Source organism: Nothobranchius furzeri, chromosome 4, assembly GCF_043380555.1.
Source record: "Nothobranchius furzeri strain GRZ-AD chromosome 4, NfurGRZ-RIMD1, whole genome shotgun sequence".
Lineage (NCBI taxonomy): Eukaryota > Metazoa > Chordata > Actinopteri > Cyprinodontiformes > Nothobranchiidae > Nothobranchius > Nothobranchius furzeri.
Genome location: NC_091744.1, coordinates 7,371,409 through 7,395,949, shown reverse-complemented (window position 1 = coordinate 7,395,949; position 24,541 = coordinate 7,371,409). Strand labels below are relative to the sequence as shown.

Below are 24,541 nucleotides of genomic sequence, written 5' to 3'. Positions count from 1 at the left end.
CTCGTCCCAAGCCCCCATAACCCTAGGATGAAAATGAAGCCACCATGGAAGTGGCAACAATTGCTGTTTCACCCTCATCTGCTAGGGGCTGGTGTCAGAAGTGAGCAAATCCTCATTGACTCCCATGTTAAAAATACCAATTTCACAGCATAAATAAACATGTAGCCTGGTTCAAATAAACATTTTATTTTTATGTATTTATCAGACGCTTTTGTCCAAAGCGACTTACAAGTGATAATGAAGCCAGCAGGTTGCCCTTGAGGCTAACAAACAAACAAACACTAGTCAGTCAATCCTAGGTGGAAGTGAGGCAGCATAATGAATCATAAAGGGAAGTGAACAAGGAGTGGACAGTAGAGTGGGGGACGGGTGCAGCCAGGGAGGGTGCTAATTTAGAGTATGCTCTCTGAAGAACTGGGTCTTCAGGAGTTTCTTGAAAATCGACATGGACGCCGCTGTTCTGGTAGTGCTTGGTAGGTCATTCCACATCTGTGGAATGACACGTGAAAAGAGTCTGGATTGTCCTGAGAGTGGTGTAGGCACTGTTAGCCGACGATTCTTTGATGACGGGAGTGACCAAGCCATGACATAAGCCTTTGCAAGAGGAATCGGGTAGATGGAACTGTTACTGCTACTGCTAGCGATTTGACTCTGATGCCTTTAGGTTTAATAGATCTAGTTTACATTCATGACCAGCCACGTCGCCAGCCGATTTGGTGTGATTTTCCCGCTTATGTTCAGAGACGAGCCAAACCCCTCCTCCCCGTAACCAGATTATTTAATCCAGAAGAGGCCAAAATTCCTCAAACATATTTTCTCCTACTGGTGGAAATGAATTAAATCTCCCACAGAAATCCACAATTGACCAGCATGACTACAGCCTCACATCAGAGCCATTCAAATAACCCCACCCCCTAAGAATTCTAACCGAGCCAATCAGCGCTGAGCAGCATACGTCTCACACCCCGATGCTCAGTTTCTCATGAACAACGAAGACGGCGTCTGGAGCGGAGTTTGCTGCGGCTCTTTCCTCTGTTCTTTTCCGTTGCCAGACGCCATTTTTGACTACAGCGTCGCGCGGTACAGGTGGCGTTTCCGCCTTTTTTCTGATTTGTTATTTTTGAGCTGGCTAGTCCCGCCCCTCATCTGCCTCTCTGCCTGTTAGTATCCAGACTCGTCTTCTGTGTAGAATTAAATAGAGGACAAGTCTGGCAAGCCAGTCTAGTGAAGCTGGGCACCTGCTCAAGTGTCTTATGCAGCTCCATTAACACGTTTGACCAAGCAGCTAAATGACACAGCACTTCCCCCATTCAACCAGCAAAATAAAGTACAGAAATATCATTTTGCTCAGTGATAAAAAAAAAGAAGCTCAAACTGCTTGAATGATCTGTTAGTAACCACAGCTTGCCCTCAGTGTCCAAATTATCCCAATTCTAACATTTCCACACTTGCGCCCTTCAATTGCGCAATCCTGGCCAGGGGTGAATACGTATGGTGTCCCAATTCTCAAGTGCAGAGGTTGATCATGCCCCTTTTGCATCATTGATTCGCACTTCACTCAAGTCTGCATTGATGCAGGCTTTTCTCCCTGAAAGTGATAGAGCCCTGAAACGGCTCATTCTGGATGGCACTGAAAATGTCATGAATATAACCTGAGATAGCTTTATGTGAGAGGGATTTTCTGCAAAAAACTTTACGAAAATGAACTATTATAACTTTATTTAAAAAGTTGCAATCTCCTTTAAAACATACCAAAAGTAAATTAGGTACTTTCTTGTTTATTGGAAATGTTTAAAGTCAAACAGAAATGATGTTGATACATAAAAGTTAGGAAGACTGATAAATCCTCGACTCCTTATGTGCATTTATACAAAACTGAAGCTAAGTCATTTTCTCTGAGCTCAGTTGCTGTTGATGTGAGGCTGTTCAGAGTTCTGGCTCTTCTTCTGGCAGCTGTTGGAGTTCTCATTCAACTGTTGAAGGTCCCTCACCATGCTCGCAAACTGCTCCTCCTGTAAGCACGGAGAACACACACCAACAAATTAACAACTAGGGATGGACAATATATTGACATCAATATCGGTATCGGCCGATGTTAGTCATTTTTAAACATATCGGTATCGGTTCGATAAATAAATGCGGGCCGATATTGACAACCAATATTTTTCCATCTCTTCTCCATTTGTTTGCCTGTTTCAGAGGGTGAGGGGGGTGATGTGTGATTGTTTAGTCACGTGAACTGTGAATGAAATCATCTCAGAAGCATAAATGTGTGTGATGTGTGTACATAATAATGTAAATTCAGCTTGAATGATTTTCATTCTATACAAAATCTGCTGATTTTAGAAGCATTAATGTCGGTATATTGGTATCGGCAAATATTGGTTATCGGCCATAACAGTGATCTTAATATTGGATATCGGTATCGGCCCAAAAATTTCACATCGGTGCATCACTATTAACAACCCAAACTATTATCCCTCCTCCCCCATGCTGACTGCTGGTTTCAGCTGTTTGTGCTGATTTTCTGGGTTAGGTTTCTCCAAATTTGCAGCAGTGCCATTTGGGTAAATATCTCTACTTTCATCTAATGTGTCCTAAGGACATTGCTTTAGAAGTTTATTTCTCCAAGCACGGTCTTCCTTGGGGGTGAACTTGCTGATTGCTGTCCGTCTCTGTTTTTCTTACCAGCACATTCATTCTTTCAGCTGCTGCAAGAGCAATATTTAGCTTCCTCTCATCTTCCTCCCTTTCTTCCTCAATCACACCCAACCTGCAACGGAGAGCAGCAGTAAACACGACAACGAAATCAAACCAGCTCATGGAGTCATCATTACATCAGTTCTCCAAGTTCTTTAATTTGTGTTCAGACTGGATCACCTGAAGGTGGCGCTGGCGAGCTGCTCGTCTCGCACAGCCAGCTGGTTCTGCAGCTTAGTGACCTCCCCCTGCAGCATTGCATTCTGGTCCTGAATCTGGATGATGAAGTCCTCCAGGCGCTTGGCCATGTCCAGTTCACGCTCTGTCACCTGCTCTATACTCAGACGGAGCTCAGACAGCTCCTGAGCATGCTGGGAGAAAGATAACGGCTTTAAGTGACTGTAACACTGAAGCCATGCTCTAATTGGTCAGAATGAGGTTGTTTTTTTTTCTGTTATTCTTGTTTATTTGTGGATGGATGATTTAACTCACCCTGTCCAGTAAGCTCAGCTGCTCATTCTGTATCTTCATTTTACCGGGCTCCCTGTTGGGATTCACAATCCACGGAACGGGTGCTGGAGGACTCTTGATGCTTACGCTCTGAGAAAACATTGTTTAATCACATTTAAAAAGTGAAACTGTTCATGTGTTTCACAGATAAATAAATGAGATCACTCACAGTTTTTGGTGGTGTGATGACTGGCTGGTTGGGTTCCACATCCGCTTGGTGTTCAGGCATTGGCAGAGCTTCAGAGCTCGTCTGCCTCCTCAGGGGTGGTTTAATGTGACTGTGAGGTCGGTGTGGAGCGCTCTGAGTTCTGGCCAGTGGTTTTCCCTTCATCATGTTCCTGTGAATCAGATATTTTATTTTGCGCACAAAAATCTGAGTCAGTCCTAAACAAAAAGCAAGCTTTCTGGAACACAAATACCAGATTATTGGTACCAACAAAAACAGAGGGTTTGGTAAATGGTGAAAGCTTCTTCAGACATCAGAAGAACTGGGAGGATCAAATAATATTTATTAAAATCAACAAATTTAAGATTATAAAAGAGACTTCATATAGCAAAAAAAAAACTTCTCTGAGTTAGTCTGGAATTCAACATGTTCAAGCGGTAACAAAGAGCTTGAGAAAACAAAACATGGTGACTAAAAATCTTGAAGCTAAAATCTCGAAGCTTTCACCTGGAAAACAAATTTTATAAAGGCCAATATTTTGAGTTTAAAGAGGGACTGCACACCATCAGAAAATGTAACTCCGCTCCTAGTCAAGATTTGAAAAATGCTATGAAAGTGGGCGTTGCCAGGAGGCACAGAGTGGCGTGGCCAAGTGTGGGGAATTTCCATCCTGGGTGGGAGTGGGAGTGGGCGGAGACTGTACTGATGATGTGAAATTGTACCAGCCCCAGTCAATCACAAGTTTAACATGCAGTAGCTGCTGTTCTGCCACAGGGGGCAGCACTAAGACGTTTTTAGACCTAGATTCTAGATTTAATCAAGTTTACGCAATAATGTCAAAAAATGCACATAAACAGAAAGATTGCATTTGTAAAGACCCAATAATACAGTTTATAAGCAAATAAAAGTTATTTGGGGTTTAGTTACTCTTTAATCTTAAAAAAGGACAAATTGGGGGAGGGACCTGAATAAAGAAAAGGGGGAAAAACATACGGAAAATGGAGATGAAAGAGGAAGAATTGGGAAAAAGAGAAAAGGGGAAGAAAACAGAATAAAGGAAAAACAGAAGAAAATAAAGAAAACAAGGAAAAATAACTAAAATAAAACAAGTCAAGTGTTTTATAAAAGCTATAGTTGGTTCTATTACCAAAGGAAATTCTTAACTTTCATTGATAATTTCATGTTCGGACCAAGAAATAGACAACCTCATTTAAATAATACACTTTGAGCAAATAAAATATAAACTTTCATACTAATAAATCATGTTTGATGATTGATTAAAATGAGCTATTTTAATCAAGATCAAGCTAGATTAATTCCAAGATTACAGTGAGATCAATCTAAAAAAAATAAATCTATGCCCACCCCTAGTTTGAACATGAAGCAATCTTCTAAACTGACTTTAATGTTAGTGTGACTTTTTTGTGTTGTCTATGTGGATTTTATTATAAGTCTTTCTGCCTCAAATAAATAACAGAAATGTCCCAAAAGGTTTTCTTCAACTTTTTTAACCTGGTGTGAAAGTGAACGAGTTAAAAAAGGCGAGACAAATAAAATTGATCTTTTCCGTTTTAAAGGAAGGATCGGTGGAAGTAAATGTTAATTAAGTCTTGGGTGAAATAAGATGAAAAGGAGTCAAATAAATACGTTTTGAACAGACTTGGTTTTTTTCTTACCGGTCTCGATGGGCTTTGGGAAACATTGGCTGCTTCTTCACATCTTTGGGAGGAACGAATTCTGGTTTGGAACTTTCTGTTTGGCTGCAGAGAAGACACCGATTCAGTATCAACATGCACAAGACGATAATACACACTTAGACCGCTCACACACCTGTTAATAATGATCCGAGGGACTTCAGGACCCAGTGATTTTGTAATCTCATTCAGAATTGAAGGCAGAGGATGCAGCTTGTCAATCGTTTCCTGCAGAAGGACAGAAGAAAGTGTTAGTTCTCATACCAAAACACGATAGTCCAACCTGAGGACGTTCTCTGTCCTACCTGGTCTTTCTTATGGATGATGTCCACCAACAGCCCATGTAGCACGGCTAAACGCAGGGGCAGATCTACATATCCATCAAAAGACGTCATTGGGATTTCACTGTCCTCGTTGGACACCGTTTGCAGAAAACCCCTCATTCCGTCCCAGTGCTGCTGCAAGAAGTCATTCATGAACAACATATACTCCTCCTTCTCTCCAAACCTAGATGAGAACAAAAAATACATCAAAAACTCAATCCTGGAGTGTTTTGTGCAGATAAAAAGGCAAAAGAAGGTGCAGAAATAAATCCACTCACTGGGTGAAATTGGCCAAATTCTGGATGACTTTAGCGGTTAAGGTCAGGGTACGCAGTGTGTTTGTTTCTGGATAAGGTTGGATTAGACCAAAAAGGGATGGACTCAGAATAGCTGGACACAGGAAGCGAAGGAAGAGGGAAGCGGAGATGAGCCGCTGGCCAATTTCTGCTTTGCCCTGGTCTTCACACATTTCCATCCAGCTTGAGAAGATCTTGTTTAATTCTTCAGGAAAAAGTCTGTGAATGAAAAATGCATCAAAGGTTTATTTTTTTAATGTTTCTACTATAAATGCTTTATTCTTACCCCTGGATCTCTACGATCTTCTGCACCACCTCCTGACATGTTTCCCTCAGGTGTTGCTGGTTGCTTGAAAGCTCAGCAGGAGGACATTTACGAGGATCGACTTCACAGTTCTCGGCTGAATTGTAAAGTCGTTTGATAAAATCTCCTGCATCACAAAAAGGGTTCCATTAGAAACCTATCGTTTAATGGAGGCCTACAGGCTTACCTTCAGCACCTTACCGAGGGTGTCGATGAGGTATCTCTGACCAACCAGCTTCATGTATTCATCGATGGCTTTGGTGGCTAAAGTGTTTTCTCTAAAGATCAATGCTTCTTTCTCCTCAAGCCGTTTGACTTCAGCTCTGCCCAAATCAAACAGGAATTCCTGAAAGCACACGTTTAGAGCCACACATACAAGACTGCTTCTCTTATAAAATCTGATTGTGTTATGGTCAATCCTGACCTTGGCTTTGCCGATACTCTGAAGTACATGGACCAGAGCTCTTGCCAGCTCTTCTTTCTCCTTCACATTCAGAAGTGGTTCCAGGTTTGGACACATCTCCACATAATCCACTGTCACATACTCTGCAAACTCCTTGTACTTCTCCATGGGCAGCACTTTCAGGTTCTGGAATCGAGCCTTGATGCGGAGAGAAGCCTGAGGACCCAGCTGCTCTTTGTTTCCTGCTGAAGTCTTGTGCAGAGTGATGAGGTACCACTTCTCCTTATAGGTCCTCCCTCGAATGTCAGATAGAGGGATCTCCACGCTGCCCAGTGGGTGCAGGTTTGACTCGTCTCTGGAGTGGCGCTTTTTTTTGGAGTCTTCCTCACGGAAAAGGTGGAGACTGATTTGAGAGACAGAAGGCAGGTTGTCGAGCTCGAAGAATTCACCCCAGAACAGTTGACCCCCTCCGGCTGCGCCTCCACCAGCCCCTGTGTTTCCCGATGACCCGGTGGAGTTGTCTCCAGCCATGCTGGAGCGGTTGGCTGCCTTTCCAACAGCTCGACTGCTAGTGCGAGCGAACAGGGTCCCATCCAGATGCATCTCGCAGTAGTAACTCCGTTTGGGTGGCAGATCCTTGGCTTCGTTAACCCACAGGCTCAGGGAGTTCTCTGTACGCTCAATGTTGTCCTGTGAACATTCACTCATCAGATGTTTGAATCAACTGTGTTCAGAGAATTTCTTTTTCACATGAACCGTTACTTTTACCTTATTGGGCTGGGCCGCCCGTCTCAGATCTTCAATCCATCTGTCACGTTCAGCAGCCGAAGAGCAGCCGAAGCAGTGGGTGTTCTCCGAATTTATCACCTGGACACGTAAATAGCATCAGAAAAGGGGTTTCTTGTTTTCTGGAAGGTCAGATATGTGTAACACCTCTTTGGGAACCTGTCGTTTACCTCAAAGCAGTACTTCTCCCCTAAGATGGAGCTGTGGACAGGCCTGATGACTGTGCTGGTATCGGCGCTCAGATCTACACCTTCCATCACCCTGACTGGAATTGATACTGACTCCCGGGAACCATACTGTCTAAATATTAAACACAACATACCATTGAATCCTTTTAATATTAAATAGTCACTTTATCACCAGAGCTCATCAACATTTTACTCTTAAACAAAATGAGGAATTCATATGTCTAGTCAGTCAGAGTTGATAACTCCTTAAAGGTTTGGACTCCAATCAGTATCTGTAGGTGAGCTTCACCTGCTTAGTTTGTTCAGAGCCGGGTTCAGCTGGGTGGCGCTGTTCCTTTTGGCCTTGTCAAGGCGTCGTTTGATCAGCGCCTGTGGGGTAAAGATGGCAGTCATGAGCCCAATTGTGTGTTTCATCAGGAGGAAATGACATGTTAGTGAAGGCAGTATGTGCCCTCACCCGTACACCACCATCCTGGTTCTTGGGTCGAGACCCGCCTGGCTGGCCCACAGGGTCGGGGCTACATTCTGAGGATTGAGGAGAAACACGTTAGCGTGACCAAAGAAAATGGATGGATGGAATTTTTAAGATTAACTGTCAGCAGTAATACAAATTTAAACCGATACTTTCATCTGTGGAAAATAAATTGTTTTACATTTTTGTTCCAGTGCAGCAGCTCAGAAAGAACTCATTTGGTCGTCTTTGTTAAGGAAAACAACAGAGTAGCATTATTAATAAATCAGCTCTACAGGATGTGGTTTTTCGATGAAGGCTGATGATTGCAGAGACGTACCTCAGTACAAAGTTTACTAAACACTAGAAGAAAGAAAAATAAGTCTGTTCCGCAAACATTTCCTCTTGTTCGTTTTTCTAAAGAACTTTTCAACATTAATACAGTTCAAGTAAAGAAGATATTTGAGATTATTATTAATCAGGTGTTGTCCTTTGCTTACCTAAAGCTCCTCCACAAACAATCCAGTGCTTAAATCCCATCATTTAGTTCAATGTCGTTTTACTTTAGGATTAGCTTCTTTAGCGTTTACTTCCTTTTTGCTGAGATCTGATGCTTCTGTCTGAGTGAACCAGTAGAATTAATGCAGAATTATCTTTTGAAAGCTTGAAGACAAGATACAGCCCCCCCCCCACCCCACCCCCCCACCCCCGCCCGCTTCCTTTCCTCTACAAGCTCTTATTGGACTGCTAGCGCACCCGGACACGACGCTATCTTCATCGTAGAGGAAGCAATTTGGTCGTCACCCCCGTGATTAAACACTTTGTTATTTCCTCTCTGTGCAGAAGTAAGATGTTGATGTCAGAAGGAAACATGCTCAGCATTGCTCAACTCCATCTTAAAATACTCCATATGCCAAGTTTTGTTTGTTTCTAATTAGGGTCATAGTGATAAATTATGTATCAAGTAACATAAAGACCATGTAAGGATTAATTAGTGTTGCAAAAATGAAAAATTTGAAGATTAAAAAAATGCATGAATGAATCGATCTGATAAAAAAAAGGGTTGAAATCAAGGTTAAAATTAAAAAAAGTCAACACAATATCTCAATAATTCACTGTCTAAGTCTAAAGATGTGAGCGAGCCCTATCGATTAGTCTTATCAAATGGAAAATGTAGGTGTGATTTTAACTGAAACAAGTGGGTCTGCTTCTTGAACGGGTGCAGGAAGTTGATTCCTGATAGCTCAACGCTCTGCCTCTGCTTCTCTGTGGATATTCACGAGTAAGTCTGCCTTGGACCTTTATTGTTTGAATGCTGTAGCTATTGTTTTCCTGTTTATCTTTATTGTTTGAATGCTGTTCAAACTATTGTTTTCCTGTTTATCTTTATTCTTCTGATTGTACTTCCGTACACTTTTTGAACCTTTTCAACTCCTTCAAATTTTTAACTATTTAAACAATTTTATATCAAAACGTTCAGCTCGTTAAGCTCTTTCCGACCATTACTTTTGGCATTGATATGATGCTTACTGTTATTAAGCTTTTTCTGCAAAATTTTTCCCAATGAAATGATTGGGATTGGTCAATTTTCAGCAAATTCCAATCACTTTTTTGACCTAAAACTCTTTTGGGTTCCCTTTAACTTAGAGACTTCATTCAAAGTTCAACAAACTCACAAGACTTTCTTATTTAACATATTAAAGAGGCTTTTTGATATCTTTTACGGTTTTTCTAAAATCGCAGGTAGAACTTGAGGGACGGCTTGAAATTTTAAGAAAATCAGTAAGAGGACTGCGCCAGCTTTCTTCCATTTAAACCTCTTATAAAGAAAAGGCATCTGTGGCCGACAGACAGCTGAAATGTTCTCCTCATATATTCTAGAACATTTGTGGTAGGCACACAAGACTTCACACAGATGTCCACCAAAGGCTTCTGCCGCTCACGCTTTTTGAATTTTTTGAATCGGTGGAGTACTTTTCGAATGGTGATGAGAAGTTTGACAGGTCCAATTTCACTTCTGAAGGACAGATTTACAGACCTCTCAGTAATAGGAGTACAGCTGCATGTCTCCAACAGCCGGGGGGAAAGGCGGGAAAACAGTGCTTCTCTCTGATTGGCTGAGAATGTTCAACCATTTTCTGTCCAAGCAGGATCGAGCACCCACACATATGATACATCAAATCGACCGGCTTGGTCTCAGGAATCTTGAAATAAATTTTAAATGTGTTATCTGTCACCATGGTAACAAGCTTAGCAACGACATTTCATACATTTTAGACACTACTGTAGTAAAGTAATTTAACATACAAACATTAATTAAATTTTAAAAAGGTCATGGCACATTGAACATAAGTATATTGATGTAGATTTCTGTCATCTGTTACCATGTTAACGCAAGTGCATAAGGATATCCCCTAACATGTCGCATTGAAATGAATGTGAAAAGCCTAATATTGAGCCTATGACATACTGCTGTTTCTTATCTTTCTGAGCTCTATGCACTTAAAACTAGCAGCATAGCTGACATTTTAATGCTTGTCAGAAGGCAGGAAAGGCCCCTCCTCCTTCGCTACTCTCTGATTGGCTGAGAGTTTTCAATCGTCTTCTGCCTAAAAGGAAATATGCACCCCCACATATGATACATCAATTGAACCTGCTTGGTCCCAGGAGTCTTGTATTAACTTGATTTTGTGTTCTGCGTTACCATGGCAACGTGCTTAGCAACAACATTTAATAACATTTTAGACACAACTGTATCAACATACTTCAATATAGAAATGTTGTTCAAAGTTTAATAGAGTCATGTGACATTGTACATTGCTTTGTTAAAGCAGACTCCTGTCATCTGTTACCATGGCAACACAAGGAACTACAAATCACTTTAACCAAGTCTAATAGGAATGAATATAAAAAGCTGAATATTGAGCCAATATCAGACTTCTGTTTTAGATTTTTTTTGAACTATCTGTACTTATACTTAGAAACAAGTTAAATTTGATTGATCGTCAGAAGGTGGCAAAGTGCCCCGCTCCCTCCCAGCTCCCTGATTGGTTGAGAGAGGTTAATCATCTTCTGGCTAAATGGAATTACACACCCACACCTGTGAGACATCAAATCGATTGGCTTGGCCTAAGGAATCCATCCATCCACATATAAATCCATACATGCATCTATCCCATCAATCCATCCATCCAATAAATCATCTAACATCCATCCAACAATCCATCCATCATTTCATTCATCCAACCATTCATACATCCCATATCAAGTCTGAACATATGATAATCTATCAGTTTCAGATATTAGCAAATGTTTCTAAATTCACAGTTAGGCCAATTGTAAAAATGTACCTATTAAACTATTCTCATTCAAATACCAGCTGTTTAAACATTTCAAAATTTGAGTTTTAATCAATGTTCAAAAATTAAAGTTTTCTGCTGTTTAGCATTTTTTGTCCATTCTTCACCTATATTCTGAGCTTTATTATACTCTTTGGTGATTTTTGCTTCTAAATCTTTAAATACATTCAGCTCATTTTGACAGTTTAGCTTAGTTTCAGCTTCACTTCAGCTATTCAGCAGCTTCAGCAGTTTCTGAATTCAGCATATGATGCTAATTTCACAGTTCAGCTAAATGTAAACATTAAACTGTTAAACTAGTCCTACTGAAATAACAAGTGATTAGACATTTTAGCTGTCCAGATTTTTAAACAATGTTCACAGATTTCAGTTTTCTGCTGTTTAGGATTAGTTTTCTTGATTCTTCACTTACTTTTGTGCTTTATTTGCTTGTTGGTGCTTTTTGCTTTCACATCTTTCATTATATTGAGCTCATTTTCCAAACACACCCACATCACCCCGCTTCTCCTCCAGCTTCACTGGCTGCCAGTCAACTTCAGGGTTCATTTCAAGATCCTGGTTCTGGTCTATAGGGCCTTACATGGACAAGCACCATCTTAAATTGGTGATCTTCTTAGTCCCTACACCCCCGCAGGTCCCTGAGGTCTAGTGAGGTCAAAGCCTACTGGTTGTGCAGCGCCAGGCTAAAGACCAAAGGTGACAGATCATTTGCTGCTGTGGCCCCCAGACTCTGGAACTCTCTCCCACTGAGCCTGAGATCAGTGGACTCAGTGGACTCCTTTAAAAAAGCAGCTGAAGACTCATTTGTTCAAGCTGGCTTTTGTATGACCTTCTTCACCACTCTCTTTGTTCTGCTCTCCCCACCTATTCCACCTTCCTCAGGATCCACTGATTTCCCTCTTTCCTATTCACTCTCTCTCTTTCTTAACATTTTTTTAATCACAATTGCCTATTTTTGCTCATTTTAAATATATTTTTAAACATTTTCTAAATGCTTTTTTATATTTTTACATTTTTTGTTTTTGTGAAGCGCCTCGTGATTTTTATCTTGAGAGGCGCTATAAGAATGATATTTTCTTTTTCTTCTTCTTTTTCTTCTTCTTCTTCTTCTTCTTCTTCTTCTCATTTGCCAGTTTAGCTTAGTTTCAGCTTCACTTCAGCTATTCAACAACTTCAGCAGTCAGTAAAAAAATTTTAGCATAAGCTGCTAATTTCACAGTTCAGCTAAATGTAAAGATTGAACTGTTAAACTTGCTCACCTGAAATAACACGTGTGTAGACATTTTAGCTGTCCAAATTTTTATACAATGTTCACAGATTTCAGTTTTTTGCTATTTACGATTATTTTTCTCCATTCTTCACTTACTTTTTGTGCTTTATATTAGCTTGTTAGTGCTTTTTACTTCTACATCTTTCAATAAATTCAGCTCATTTTGACAGTTTTGCTTAGTTTCAGCTTCAGTTCAGCTGTTCAGCAGCTTCAGCTTACAGTTTAAGCTATCCAGCATTCAAACAGCATTTCTGCAACAAATTCAAAATTTTCTGGTTTACTATAAAATACATTGTAGCCACAGCTGCCCTGTACTTTACTACTATTTACTACTGCCACAATATACTCACATTACCTTACCTAAGAATGTTTGAATTTGACCCAGTGTCTGACCACAAAGCTCATCATGAAACCAGTTTTGGTTTTAATATCGATGTTCATTCATTTTTCTCTGCTTATTTGAGGCTGGGTGGTGGGGGCAGCTGCCTAGACTTCCCTTTACCCAGCCACTTGGGCCAGCTCCTCTGGGGGAGTCCCTCGGCGTTCCCAGACCAGCTGAGAAGCATAGTCCCTCCACCGTGTCCTCGATCTTCCTTTAGTCGCTGGTAGGACTTGCCCAGAAAACCTCACCAGGGAGGCATCCTGACCAGATACCTGAGCCACTTCAACAGGCTCTTCTTGATGTGTAGGATCCGCATGTCTACTCCAAGCCCTTCAAGGATGACCGAGCTTCTCACCCTATCTCTACGGGAGAGCCCAGCCACCCTGAGGAGAAAACAGCTTTTCAATCGCTTGTATCCATGAAATCGTTCTTTAAGTCGCTACTCAAAGCTCATGACTATAGATGAGAGTTGGAACATAGATTCACTTGTAAAATATCAATTTCATTTGTAAATATTAACACGTATTTTTAGCATCACTCTTGGAGACATTTTTCTGATTTTAGCAATATTTTGTGCAAGTTCACGACACTTTTAATGTCTTGATTTCTTCACAGCAGGAAGGATTTAATCGTACTAGAATCATTTCGTCTTAAGAAATCAATCTTGTTTTTCTGAGCTTCTTAATAGTCATCTGGGATTTGGTCTTTGGACAGTTTTGTCACTGGGCTAGATGGCAAGATTTAATTGATTTTACATGCAGCTCTGAGTTATTATCATAACAATAAAAAGTTTAAAGTTTCTTAATTTTCCAAAAAAGATAATTTAAAGAGAGAAAAGAATTGGACTAAGCATTGAACCCTGTGGAACTCCATGATTAAGTCTAGTACAGGACCTGAATTGGGTACAGCACCTAGAATCCTAGAACCCTTTTCAACACAATCAGTACACCCCCCCCCCCCACCCCCCACCACCCACCCCCACCCCCCCACCCCCGTCTCTCCGACCACCACCAGCAATGTGGGTCAAGTGTCTTGCCCAAGGAAACAATGACAGCGACAGACTGAGTGGGACCAGGCCCCCACAATGCGGCTTTAAAATAGAGTCAAACCCGGAAGTACCAAAAATTGCAGTTCCACCCTCATCCGCTGGGGGCTGGTATCAGAAGCGAGCAAATCCTCATTGACTCCCATGTTAAAAATGCCAATTTCACAGCAGAAATAAACATATTTACAGCCTGGTACCAGAACATGTTTTTTGTTTAAATTATCTCGTTTACACTCATGACAACTCTGAGGGGGGTGAATTTTTTTCTCACTCTTCTGTTTAAGTGTATTGAAAGCCTAAAATTCTGTATAATTAATGAGCATCCGACCCACGTGACCGCATAGCTAGCTCAGTGGAAAGGCCTCAGTCTGGCTTGGAAACTGCTCCGGGATTTTGAGTCTCTGTGTTTGTGTATTCTTTTTTGGATGTTTTTTGTGCAATTGTTGGACAAAATGACTTGCTGTGGCATTAATTGCACTAATTGAGCGTCCAAGGAGTCTCCACTTCATTTTTTTCGGTAAGTAAAATTATATTTATGTATTTTAGGTCACTGCCGAGCTGAGCTTAGATTTTAACATGTACTGTTTAACCATGAAATTTAAATGTAATAGGGTAAATCCCAGTGCATTTAACATAATGCTGCACTTTAGAAAATGGGTTGAAATATAACATGTTGTGGAGCTGGGCTCCGACTATCGGCTTGTGGAGCTCTCGGGAGACCAATGTTTTCCACCCGGAATGCCGGCTGTTTCTCCCAGCAGCCCAGTCCATCTCTGTCTGATCGCGGCTCCTTAGCTGCGTGGGCTGACGGCTGGTTCTCCCAGCAGCTCGGCGCATCTGTCTGATCGCGGTTTCTGTGTGCTGTGGCGGGCTGACGGCTAGTTCTCCCAGCAGCTCGGCGCATCTGTCTTATCGCGGCTTCTGTGTGCTGTGCGGCTGCCGGCTTGTGGAGGTCCCCGAGACCTCTGTGTTCCACCCGGTTTTACCCAGCAGTCAGCCCGGCGTATCTCTGACTCAGAAGCTCTGGTGTGGTGCACAGTTAACTCCGGTTGTAACTAGGTTGCTACCTCCGTTAGCTTAGCTCCCACCTCCGCATTAGCTTTGGGTTAGCTTCAGGTTAGCTTGTAGCTAGTTCGACCGGGTGTCGTCAGTTGATCCCAGCCTTAACAGCCCCACCCTCAGCTCCTCCTCTGTTCCCTTTTTTGGAATTGTCTGGGCTTGATAGAACCTGTGACACGGTCAAAATGGCGGTGGTGGCCACCTCCCATTTGGCCTCAAAAAAGTGATATTGGAGCCTATGGAAATTAATTGTCCAGTACATATGTCGATGAGTGGGACTCGAAACTGTAACCTGATTATGGGGCGGTCACATAATTACCGTGCCTTCAATTCAATTCAGAAATACTTTATTAATCCCAGAGGGAAATTTATTAAAGTCTAGCATAAAAGCAAAACTTAGATTTTTCTTCAATTTTAATCACTTTATCTAAAGTCCGCAATGAAATAATGTGATAGAAATTGTTTAAAGCATCAAAGCCAAACTCGTGGACACAAGACCCTTTGACATACGTGTTATAAGATCTTTTATGATAGTTGTTTCTGAGCTGTAATTTGAAATTCCTTAGATTCTTTTGTGAACAGAAACATATCCGCAACTTCTAAAAGTTGGGATAAAAATGGGAGATTATATCAAATTTGATAATTAGCTAAAATATACAAATCCAGTAAATGTTTCTTAAAAAGAGGTTTAATTCAACTTTGTATTACATAATCAATTGACAAAACCACCTTTTTATAAGACAACAAAATTAATAGCAAATCCAAAGTGTGTGTGTTTGTATGTGTACTGACCTAAGTCGATATCTGCAAGATTCTGCATGCTAAGGTTGGACAAGCAGCTGCTGACACGGTTTCGGATCCATGTCGTCGGCTGAGAAAGACACGCACTGGCATTAGTCTCCAAAAATAAAACCAACTTTAATTCCTATTTACTCTTCAGGGTGAAACACTGACCACATGTTCATCTGTGTGGGTTTTACCTCTTCCTCCTGGGAAATGAGAATTTGTCCATTGTCAAGGCAACAGTTGCTGATGTCCCATAAGGGGACTTCCTGCGGTGGGACCCACTCTAATTTTGGAGGCTCAGTTGGGACATTTGGTGTTCGTTCCGATTTTCCCAGATCTGAAACAGATGCATTCATTTATTTTCAATTGGAGGATGAAACACGTTAAAAATGCTCTAAACTGATAAAATAATTTTTCTCACACTGAAGAGCTGAGAGTTTATTTCCTGAGCAGTTTCACACATTCAGGCAGTTTTATTTTTTCAAAGGTCTTGTTCCCTGAGAACCTGTGACACGCTTGTTCTTTTTGAAACATGATTAGCCACTCTAAGTTGCACATGCATGCTGGATGTGATCATATTCTTCAACCCCCGTCGCCTGCATTAACCGGAGAAAGGAAATAGACTGAAAAACGATTGCGTCACACACAAAGTCGGTCTCTTCTAAGTTTACCAAAGGTTATAAATGAATATTTACATAATCTGCTCTGGATTTTTGGACACTGGATGTGTTTTAAGATAGCAACTTTATGCTTTGATCTTGATTTAATTTGGACTAGTCAATAGTTTTGAAGAGCATCAGCTCTATTTCTCCAAACAGAGGCCTTGTTTTTTTTTGTGACCAAGAAGGAACAAACTGCTTGCTTGCAATGTACAACTGCTGCCACTAGAGGTCGCTACATCATGTAACACCCTCATTTGGACTCAGCTGCTTTCCATTTCCTCTGTTAGCAGCTAACAGGTGCAGTCATGTGATAAACATGGCAGATTGTACCTTTTAATTTCAAAGTACTGTAGGAATTACTTACGTTTCTTCTTCATTGATTTCCTTCTTAACTGTACAATTTTTGTTTGTAGATCTGGGCCAGTGTAGGTGTGTTGGGCCTGTGTCCAGCACAAAAAAAATCAAATATTTTTCCTGTAGGTAGTTTTTTAATTAAAATAGAAGTTTTATTGTGGTTGTTGAGAAAATATGTGCGATATACAAAAATTCGGGTTTTGCTGAAATTATTTTTGTTTTAGAAGAAGAGAAAATAATCAAAACATCTGCAGAAATCAAATTTTTCTTCTGTTTCTGAAAGAATGACTGCAGCTGTTGTGCAGGAATGTGGGACGAAGATTCCTCTTTCGATGTTCTTTCTCAGGACTCAGTGTTCACCACAGTCTGACCCCAAACAATGCCCCTTTATTCAGAAAATTACTTTCATAGAAGAGTCATGGCTTTAGTTTAGTATTAGTTTATTTTCTTTAGCTGTAAATAATTCGAAAAGATAAATATTTACCCACATCAGATGTACAAATTGTTGCAGGAAAGCATTTTGTTACCAGCCCAGTCATTCTCCTAATCTGACAGTGTTCCGTTAGCTTTAGCTTAGCATAAACAATGTAAGTGAATGGTAACAGCTAGCATTTTGTGTGAATTTTTCTTGGTGATCTCAATTATATCAACTGCAAATTAAACTAATAAGTAACACAAAGGAATTACAGGAGCCGATTTAGACTTGGGAGTACATTTCAACAAAGCACCGTTGTAAGCCAACGTTGCATGATGCACGTGGCCACGAAATTGATCTATCTCTGTCACGTATGCCGCCATTTTTAGGCTTACCATGCTGTTTCTTCAAAGATTTGTCCAGGATAAAAGCCTAGTCACACATTTGTGTTTACGGAAGTGAGTCTCATTTTTAAATTTAGTGATTGAAATGCTAACTGGTACTGTCCATGTTCATTGTTTATGCTAAGCTAAAGCTAACAGAATACTGCCAGATTGCAATGACTTGGCTGGTTACAAAGTACTTTATCCAAATTGTCTAATTCTGGGTTGTATGGCAACAGACTAATTTTCACTTTGGGGTGGAATATCCATTTAGTCCTAAATTGTAAAAATCCCATTTATTCAAGCAGAGGCTGTTCTGGAAGCAAAAATGCAAAACTTTAAACAGAAAAATACGTCCGATGGCTTTTAAGTCCCTTTTTTAACAACCATTTAGAATTTGCACCTGTTTTTAAGGATTTTATTGTCAAATATTCAAAATTAAACATATTAAGAATCAATTAAACAAGGACAAAGTAATGAAATTTGTTATTTCTGCTTGTGGACTCGTGTGTATTAGCTAATGAACACTTTTGAAGGAAGAAGTTGACACTGTTTATGAATTTTAGTCCTAACTCACTTTATTGTGTTAATTTTTGAATTAATAACTTCCACATTTTACTTGAACCTTAAGTCAACAAGTCTTCAGTTTCTGTAAATATTTTTCTGTAAAGTTTAAGTTCCTCTCGACCTTCTCTCGGCTGATTAGCTCCTCGGCTCGATGTTTAAACATCACCTCTCTGTGGAAAGGCTACCGCGCACCACACCAACAGCAGCTCTGACATGTGTCTACAGGAAGTTAGTTTAACCACATTCAGTCAACATTTTGTGGCCTGAAAATGTTTGTTAGTTACACCTTTGCATTCAAATTTCACAAAACACAATGTGCTGCTAATCTGATGATCTGCGCTGAGGTTTAAGATGAACACAGAGTTGTGTTTTTTTTTTTTTTTTTTTTTGCATGTTTTGAATTTCTGATCAGATTTTGTGCCGTTACCTTGAAGTAAAGCTGAAGCGCTGTTACGGCTCTGCAGCCGGGGCCTCTTGAGTTTCTGGGTCACGTTCCACAGGTATTTTTTTAGGCCTCCTTTCTGTGAAGGGTCGATGGAGGACCCCCCTGGGGCATCTGCAGCTGCTGCAGATGAGGATGAAGCTGCTTGAGCGGAGTTGAAAGAGCTGGAGGATGGAGTCAGGGCTGAAAAGAGCGATCCAGGAGGCTCAGACAGGGCCCGTCTGAATGGGTTCTTCTTGGTTCCCCCGGCCCCTTTATCGGGTTTGGGTCCCTCTGCAACTCTAGTGCTGGGTGCATTTTTGTCTCCAGTGTCCTCGCTTAGAGCTTTGCGCCAGTTTTGGACCTTGCTCCATTTGTTGCTAGAAGCTTTCTGAATTTTATCGATTGTAGAGTTGGAGGACGCTGCACCTCTGTCTCCATCTTCTTTGGCATAATTGAGCGTTCCCTTGGAGTCAGTGTGCCACTTGTAGGTGTTGAGGGGGTCGGCGGTCTCAGATGTTTGAGGGTGTTCAACAGGAGGATCCTTTTCCTTCTTGGGTGATCCCTGCTCCTTTGATGGAAGATGTGCAGCAGGCTCTAAATCTTTCTCCTCAGTGCCCATAGCCAACCTTTAGAGTTTCTTAATGAATTTCTCTCAACTCTAGCTTCTTTTACCTAACCTCATGAGATCCTGCTTGTAATTTACAGCGATCTTCGGTTCAGTCCTCTCTGCTTCTACCTCTGCTCTTCTCTCACTTCCTGTCTTTCAAAAAACATCATCCGGCAACAACATGCAAGAAGCTGCTCTGCCTGTGGTTGCTCTGCAGCAGGATTCAGCTTTACCTCATTCTCAGTTTGCTTCCTCATCAACTGACACCGAGAGGCTCTCTTATTTACAAAAATAATGTTGTTTTCATCCAAAACTTCCCCCCTCCTCTTCCTGTTCTGCTATCAGGTTTTCCATTTAAAAAAACACCTAACCACAGATTATCTTAAAACCTAAAGTCAAACTTCCAAATTTATTGTAAATAGTTTACAACTTTACCTTAAAGGAAATTAGTTTGTCTGTTTATATATATATATGTATAATTTATTTATTTTTTTGAGAAATGTGATTTTATGTGTTGTTTACTCATCAGACCCTTGCAATAAAGAAAATCTGCTGAAACATTTAATGACTGGATGAATCTAATAGCAAAAATTCCAGTTTGAGAACTGGGATTTATGTCTTTATGTTTATTACGTCATGTTTGCTGATTAAAACATGTTTTCCTGTCTTGTAATCATACGTGACCTTTGGCAGTGATGTTTAGAATCATTTGGACCAGAACCAGGTTCAATATTTATCAGAAAAAACAACAACATTCCCGTTGGCATCCCTTTGTCTCAGGCTACCTGTGGGTCTGTGGACTATTGACTGTTGAAATCAGTTTCCTGTCAGAGCGACTCTGAACTTCCTGCTCAGATCTCTGTCACACTCTGAAAACCACTTCCTGTTCTCTTACTGCTCTCAGTTCCAACACACCTGCAGGATAATTCTGTGTCCAGTCAGCGCCAATGACACAGCTGCAATCAATTGCTCTGTTGTTTGGGTTTGGAGAGTGGAACTCGATCTATAAACAACCATCCCTGATTTATGTTTTTTTTAATTTAAAGTTGCATTTTATTTACGTCCCTCCTTTAGCTTTCTTAAAATAATAAAGTGTATCAATATAAAGCTGTTATTTGATGTCAGAGGTACAGACACTAAACCCTAGATATTCTTGTATAAATGAGAGGTTTGTACATTTTCATTAATTCGTAAAATGCTATTAAAACAGGTAGAATTTGAGTAAAAATGCAACAGACTTAAATAAAACTGATTAGGTTTGATTATATAACTAGTAGGGGTAGAAATTTAACATGTTAATGACGAATAATTAATTAGAAAAAAATAAAGCAATTAAATTTTATCTTTGAGCCCGACCACCCCACCAATTTGGGGCAAAAAGTCCATCCATCCATCCATTTTCTGAACTCGCTTTGTCCACGCATGGTCGTGGGGGTGGCTGGTGCCTATCTCCAGCGGTCAACGGGCAATCAGGCGGGGTACACCCTGGACAGAGAGCCAGTCCATCGCAGGGCAACACAGAGACACACAGGACAAACAACCATCCATGCACACACACACACACACACACACACACACAAGGACAATTTAGACAGACCAATTAACCTAACAGTCATGTTTTTGGACTGTGGGAGGAAGCCGGAGTACCCGGAGAGAACCCACGCATGCACAGGGAGAACATGCAAACTCCATGCAGAAAGATCCCAGGCCGGGAAGCGAACCCAGGACCTTCTTGCTGCAAGGCAACAGCTCTAACCAGGGGGCAAAAAGTCTAACATCAAAATGAATGCCCAATGTATTAATAAATATAATCAAGCTGCACCTCTAACAAGACTGCATAGCCTGGGATACAAGACCATATAAACCTTTTTTTACGTTCTTCCAACCACAACTAAAACTACAATTAAAGTAATCATAACAAATTGCTCTTTGTGAAAAAAAGAAAGGAAGAAAAAATAAAAAAAATTTACTGCTATGTTTTCTAGTTGGTAGTAAGCAGGCAGGCAGTAACTTTATGAACTTTATTACAGCAGGAGGAACAAGCATACACACAGCATTCATCTTGTAACCCTCAGCAGAACTTCCCCAGAACTCTACACTAGCAGAGTACTGCTGCCACCTAGTGTTCAGTTCAGTACACCGCATGTACATATTCACTATCAATAACTCATATTCTAATATTTACACATCCCAACAAATCATACAGTGGTTAACTTTACAATGAAATCAAAGTAAAAAAGCAGACTTGTGGTTATAGAACCTCAGTGGCCTATGAGTGTCCACCCTGGGACTGGCAGATCGGGGCTCAAATCCTGGTCAGGTCATACCAAAGACTGAAAAAAAAAATGGTACCCAATGACTCCTTGCTTGACATTCAGCATTAAGGGGTTGGATTGGTGGATTAAACCACCAAATGGTTTATGAGCGCAGCTGAGTCTGCAGCTCACTACTCCCCCAGGGAATGGGTAAATTTCACCAGTGTGTGTGACAACTAGTGGGACTTTGAATTTTAAATGTGGGTAAGTCAACTGTGCCTCACTAGCGTTGTTTTTAGCAGCTTTAAATCTGATCCTCAGATGGTTTCAGAGCATTTCACATCTTCAGGGATGGGATCAAAACATCTAGTATATTGATCAAGACAACAAAGACCCTCAGAAGGGAGGATTTGTAAGTTACTTGCATTAACAAAGAACTCACAAAATAGTTTAAAGGTTTGAGACTTTGTACTAATAAAAACACTCATCAGATAGTAGCAAAAACATGGTTAAAAATTAAGAAGCTCTGAAAATCCATTTCTCCAGGAAAACGCTCCTGCCCCACTTGAGGGATCCAAAGGCATTTCCGGGGTCAGCGAGAATCCTAATGAGATGTCTAAGTCCCCTCAGCTGATTTTGTTTGATCTAGAAGAGTAGTGTCTCCACCCAGAGCTCCTCCTGAATGTTAGTGGAGCATCTTCCGCTGCATCCGCAAAGCCACCAGCATTGTGGCTGATTGGTCACACCCCTTTCACACACTCTTCACACTCCTGCCATCTGGAAGAAGGTACCGAAGCATTCGAGCACACACATCCAGACTGTGCAACAGCTTCTTTCCACAAGCCATTCGTCTCCTCAACAAAAAGGGACTGGACTGATAAACGCGCGCATGCGCACACACTCACACACGCACGCACACAAACACACACACACTCTATCACTAAGCTCAACTCAACTACCTCAAAGCATGGAGGCTGGACTTATATATTAACCTGTTAATGCTTTATTTTTGCATGTTTACTGTTCCTTCACTACCTACATACTAAGTATGTTTACGGTTTTCCTTTGTACTGCCTACTTAGAGAGGTCATGTCATATCAGGTCAGTCTGTTCTGTCCTTAATTAGATAGTGTAGTGAGTTCCCTGTTATTTTATGTTGTAAATTTATGTCACATGTAGCACCTTGGTCCTGGAGGAACGTTGTTTCGCCTCACTGTGTACAAACTGTATATGGCTGAAGTGACAATAAAGTCCAATTGATTGATTGATCTTGTTAAGAACCAGACACCCAGTGGAAGCTCATCAGGTGCTTGTATTTGGGATCTCATTGGTTATGTTTAGTTTGTGTTACCAGTGGTGATGACAAGTCTTTAAGCTCAGAGCAGAGCAGTGCCTCCATCACCACAGACGAAGCTCTGACTAGATTTTTGATGTCTGAAAATTCAAGCTGAAGCTTTATAATAAATAACAAATAATGGGGGGGGGGGGGGGGGGGGTTAAGATGTCTGAATACTTGTCACAAGTTCAGTTCACGGAAGGAGCTTTCGTCATCAGCTGATTCTAGCAGCATCCTGTATCAGCTTGTCCTCCACTAGATGGCTACAAAGCCTCACACACACACACACACACACACACACACACACACACACACACACACACACACGCGCGCACGCACGCACGCGCACACACACACACATACTATGCCAACAATGAAAAAAAGTGATAACACATAGGTATGGGACCATTTTGTCAAAAATAAATCATGAGGGATCGGCTCTTTTTGTGAATCAGTTTACATACTAATTCAGTAAAAATCAGATTCTAACATCATTATTAATCACCTCTTGAGTAAAATTAAGAGTAATGTATGAGTTTGGCACTGATCATACTTCTCAGGCTGCGCAATAAACCTGTAAGGCAATGCTCAGGGAAACCCAACACAGCTTGTGTTCTTTTGTTGTAAGACATTTATATGGCTTGTGAGTTTGATTTAGAAATAATTAGCCTTGTATTAAAGTTTTATTATCAGTCTGACAATTTTTTTATAATCTTAAAAAAACATGGGATAAATGACACTTTTGACTAATTTTCCATTTATTTTAAACTTTAATGCACATCAATAACACTGTTGTTCTGGAATAATCTGAATTGTAATTGTAATAATAATCTTAGTTGTGATGTATACAATCTGCTGTGCATGTCTTCCTTTAGTTTAGCAGGGCGTTGTTTGTCTGTTTCCTGAAGGCTGTTCATCGTCCTGCAGTTTGATCTTACTGTTTCGTGGAAGTGTCTCTGCATGGCTCGTTGAAAAGTGTGATTTGAGGGATTGTGCAAATCATTTTTGATGCAGATCAAAAATAAATTTGCCTTTATCTTGTCCCTCTTTGTGCACTTGTTTTTGAATAGTTTGGATTTAAACAATAATGCTACTTCTGGATTTCTGCCCAGTTTGATCTCATTATCTCCTTTTGAATGTTCAGTTCTCAGCTGTTTTTCTTCTCTGAGCCATGTGAGCTCATGCTGAAGCCACACACAGCTGCTCAGGACGTTCAGCAGCAGCCAAGTGTCCCATTTCTCATCCAGCACGGATGGACTCCGTTTACATCTGAGACTGTACCCGGTTAGGCCAACATCACACCGGATACATGGGTTTCCAGCTTTGTGGCACATTGAAATATGGATGCAGAGCTGTTTTCCTTTCCTGATGAAATGTCAGATTGCAAATTCCATCATGATGCGATGCAGCTTTTGACATTTGGGGGAAAAGGCTTTTCACATTTGTACTTTGTTTGCTGGAAACATACGATATTAATCTGCGGCTGATCCGGTTGCATAATAAAACAGCAAATCTGTGCACACTTTTTTATTTTATTTTAAATCAGCCACATAGTCAACGCAATGTTCTGCGACCTCGGAGCCTAATTAAATGTTGGAATGATGATTTGCTGCGCCTGTCCTCTGCTGTTCGTCCTTCTCCGGAGCAGCTGTGCGGGCGGGGTGGAAAAAACCCGGAGCTCAGTGAGCTGAACTGGGGGAGGAGCGACAGCGTCAAGACCGGAGGAGGTAGAAATACTGCCGCTGTCCTCTAGAGAGCCCACACTCCACCAAAGAAAAGCTCCGCGCCGGGCAGTTTGGACTATTTATTTACCCCT

The 24,541-nt window shown here is 40.9% G+C and overlaps 1 protein-coding gene across 2 annotated transcripts; it reads right to left on the bottom strand.

The window, feature by feature from the left end:
* On the bottom strand, positions 1-19,502 carry rasal3 (RAS protein activator like 3). 2 transcript variants are annotated; one of them, XM_015951888.3, is made up of 19 exons: positions 18,531-19,502; positions 15,917-16,059; positions 15,729-15,807; positions 7,828-7,895; positions 7,660-7,739; positions 7,353-7,482; positions 7,165-7,263; positions 6,418-7,086; positions 6,195-6,339; positions 5,976-6,120; positions 5,672-5,908; positions 5,376-5,577; positions 5,207-5,298; positions 5,053-5,136; positions 3,380-3,548; positions 3,193-3,300; positions 2,881-3,071; positions 2,689-2,773; positions 1-2,012 (listed from the first exon to the last, which is right to left on the bottom strand). In XM_015951888.3, the coding sequence occupies exons 1-19, from the start codon at positions 19,144-19,146 to the stop codon at positions 1,902-1,904; spliced, it is 3,453 nt and encodes a 1,150-aa protein (XP_015807374.3). In that variant the 5' UTR covers positions 19,147-19,502; the 3' UTR covers positions 1-1,901. The 2 variants fall into 2 exon arrangements, with proteins under 2 accessions (XP_015807374.3, XP_015807383.3); XM_015951897.3 differs by lacking the exons at positions 15,729-15,807; positions 15,917-16,059; positions 18,531-19,502 and adding an exon at positions 8,322-8,473 and having other exon boundaries at positions 2-2,012.
* Between the last annotated feature and the right edge of the window lie 5,039 nt (positions 19,503-24,541).

What these genes read in the sequence shown, in the direction of transcription:
- rasal3 (XM_015951888.3), bottom strand. Translation starts at nt 19,146, where the DNA reads ATGGGCACTGAGGAGAAAGATTTAGAGCCTGCTGCACATCTTCCATCA. An exon ending in TCTTGCAGATATCGACTTAG is followed by an intron (nt 7,896 to 15,728) that starts GTCAGTACACAT and finishes CTCAATCCTCAG; the next exon opens with AATGTAGCCCCGACCCTGTG. An exon ending in ACCAGGATGGTGGTGTACGG is followed by an intron (nt 7,740 to 7,827) that starts GTGAGGGCACAT and finishes TTTACCCCACAG; the next exon opens with GCGCTGATCAAACGACGCCT.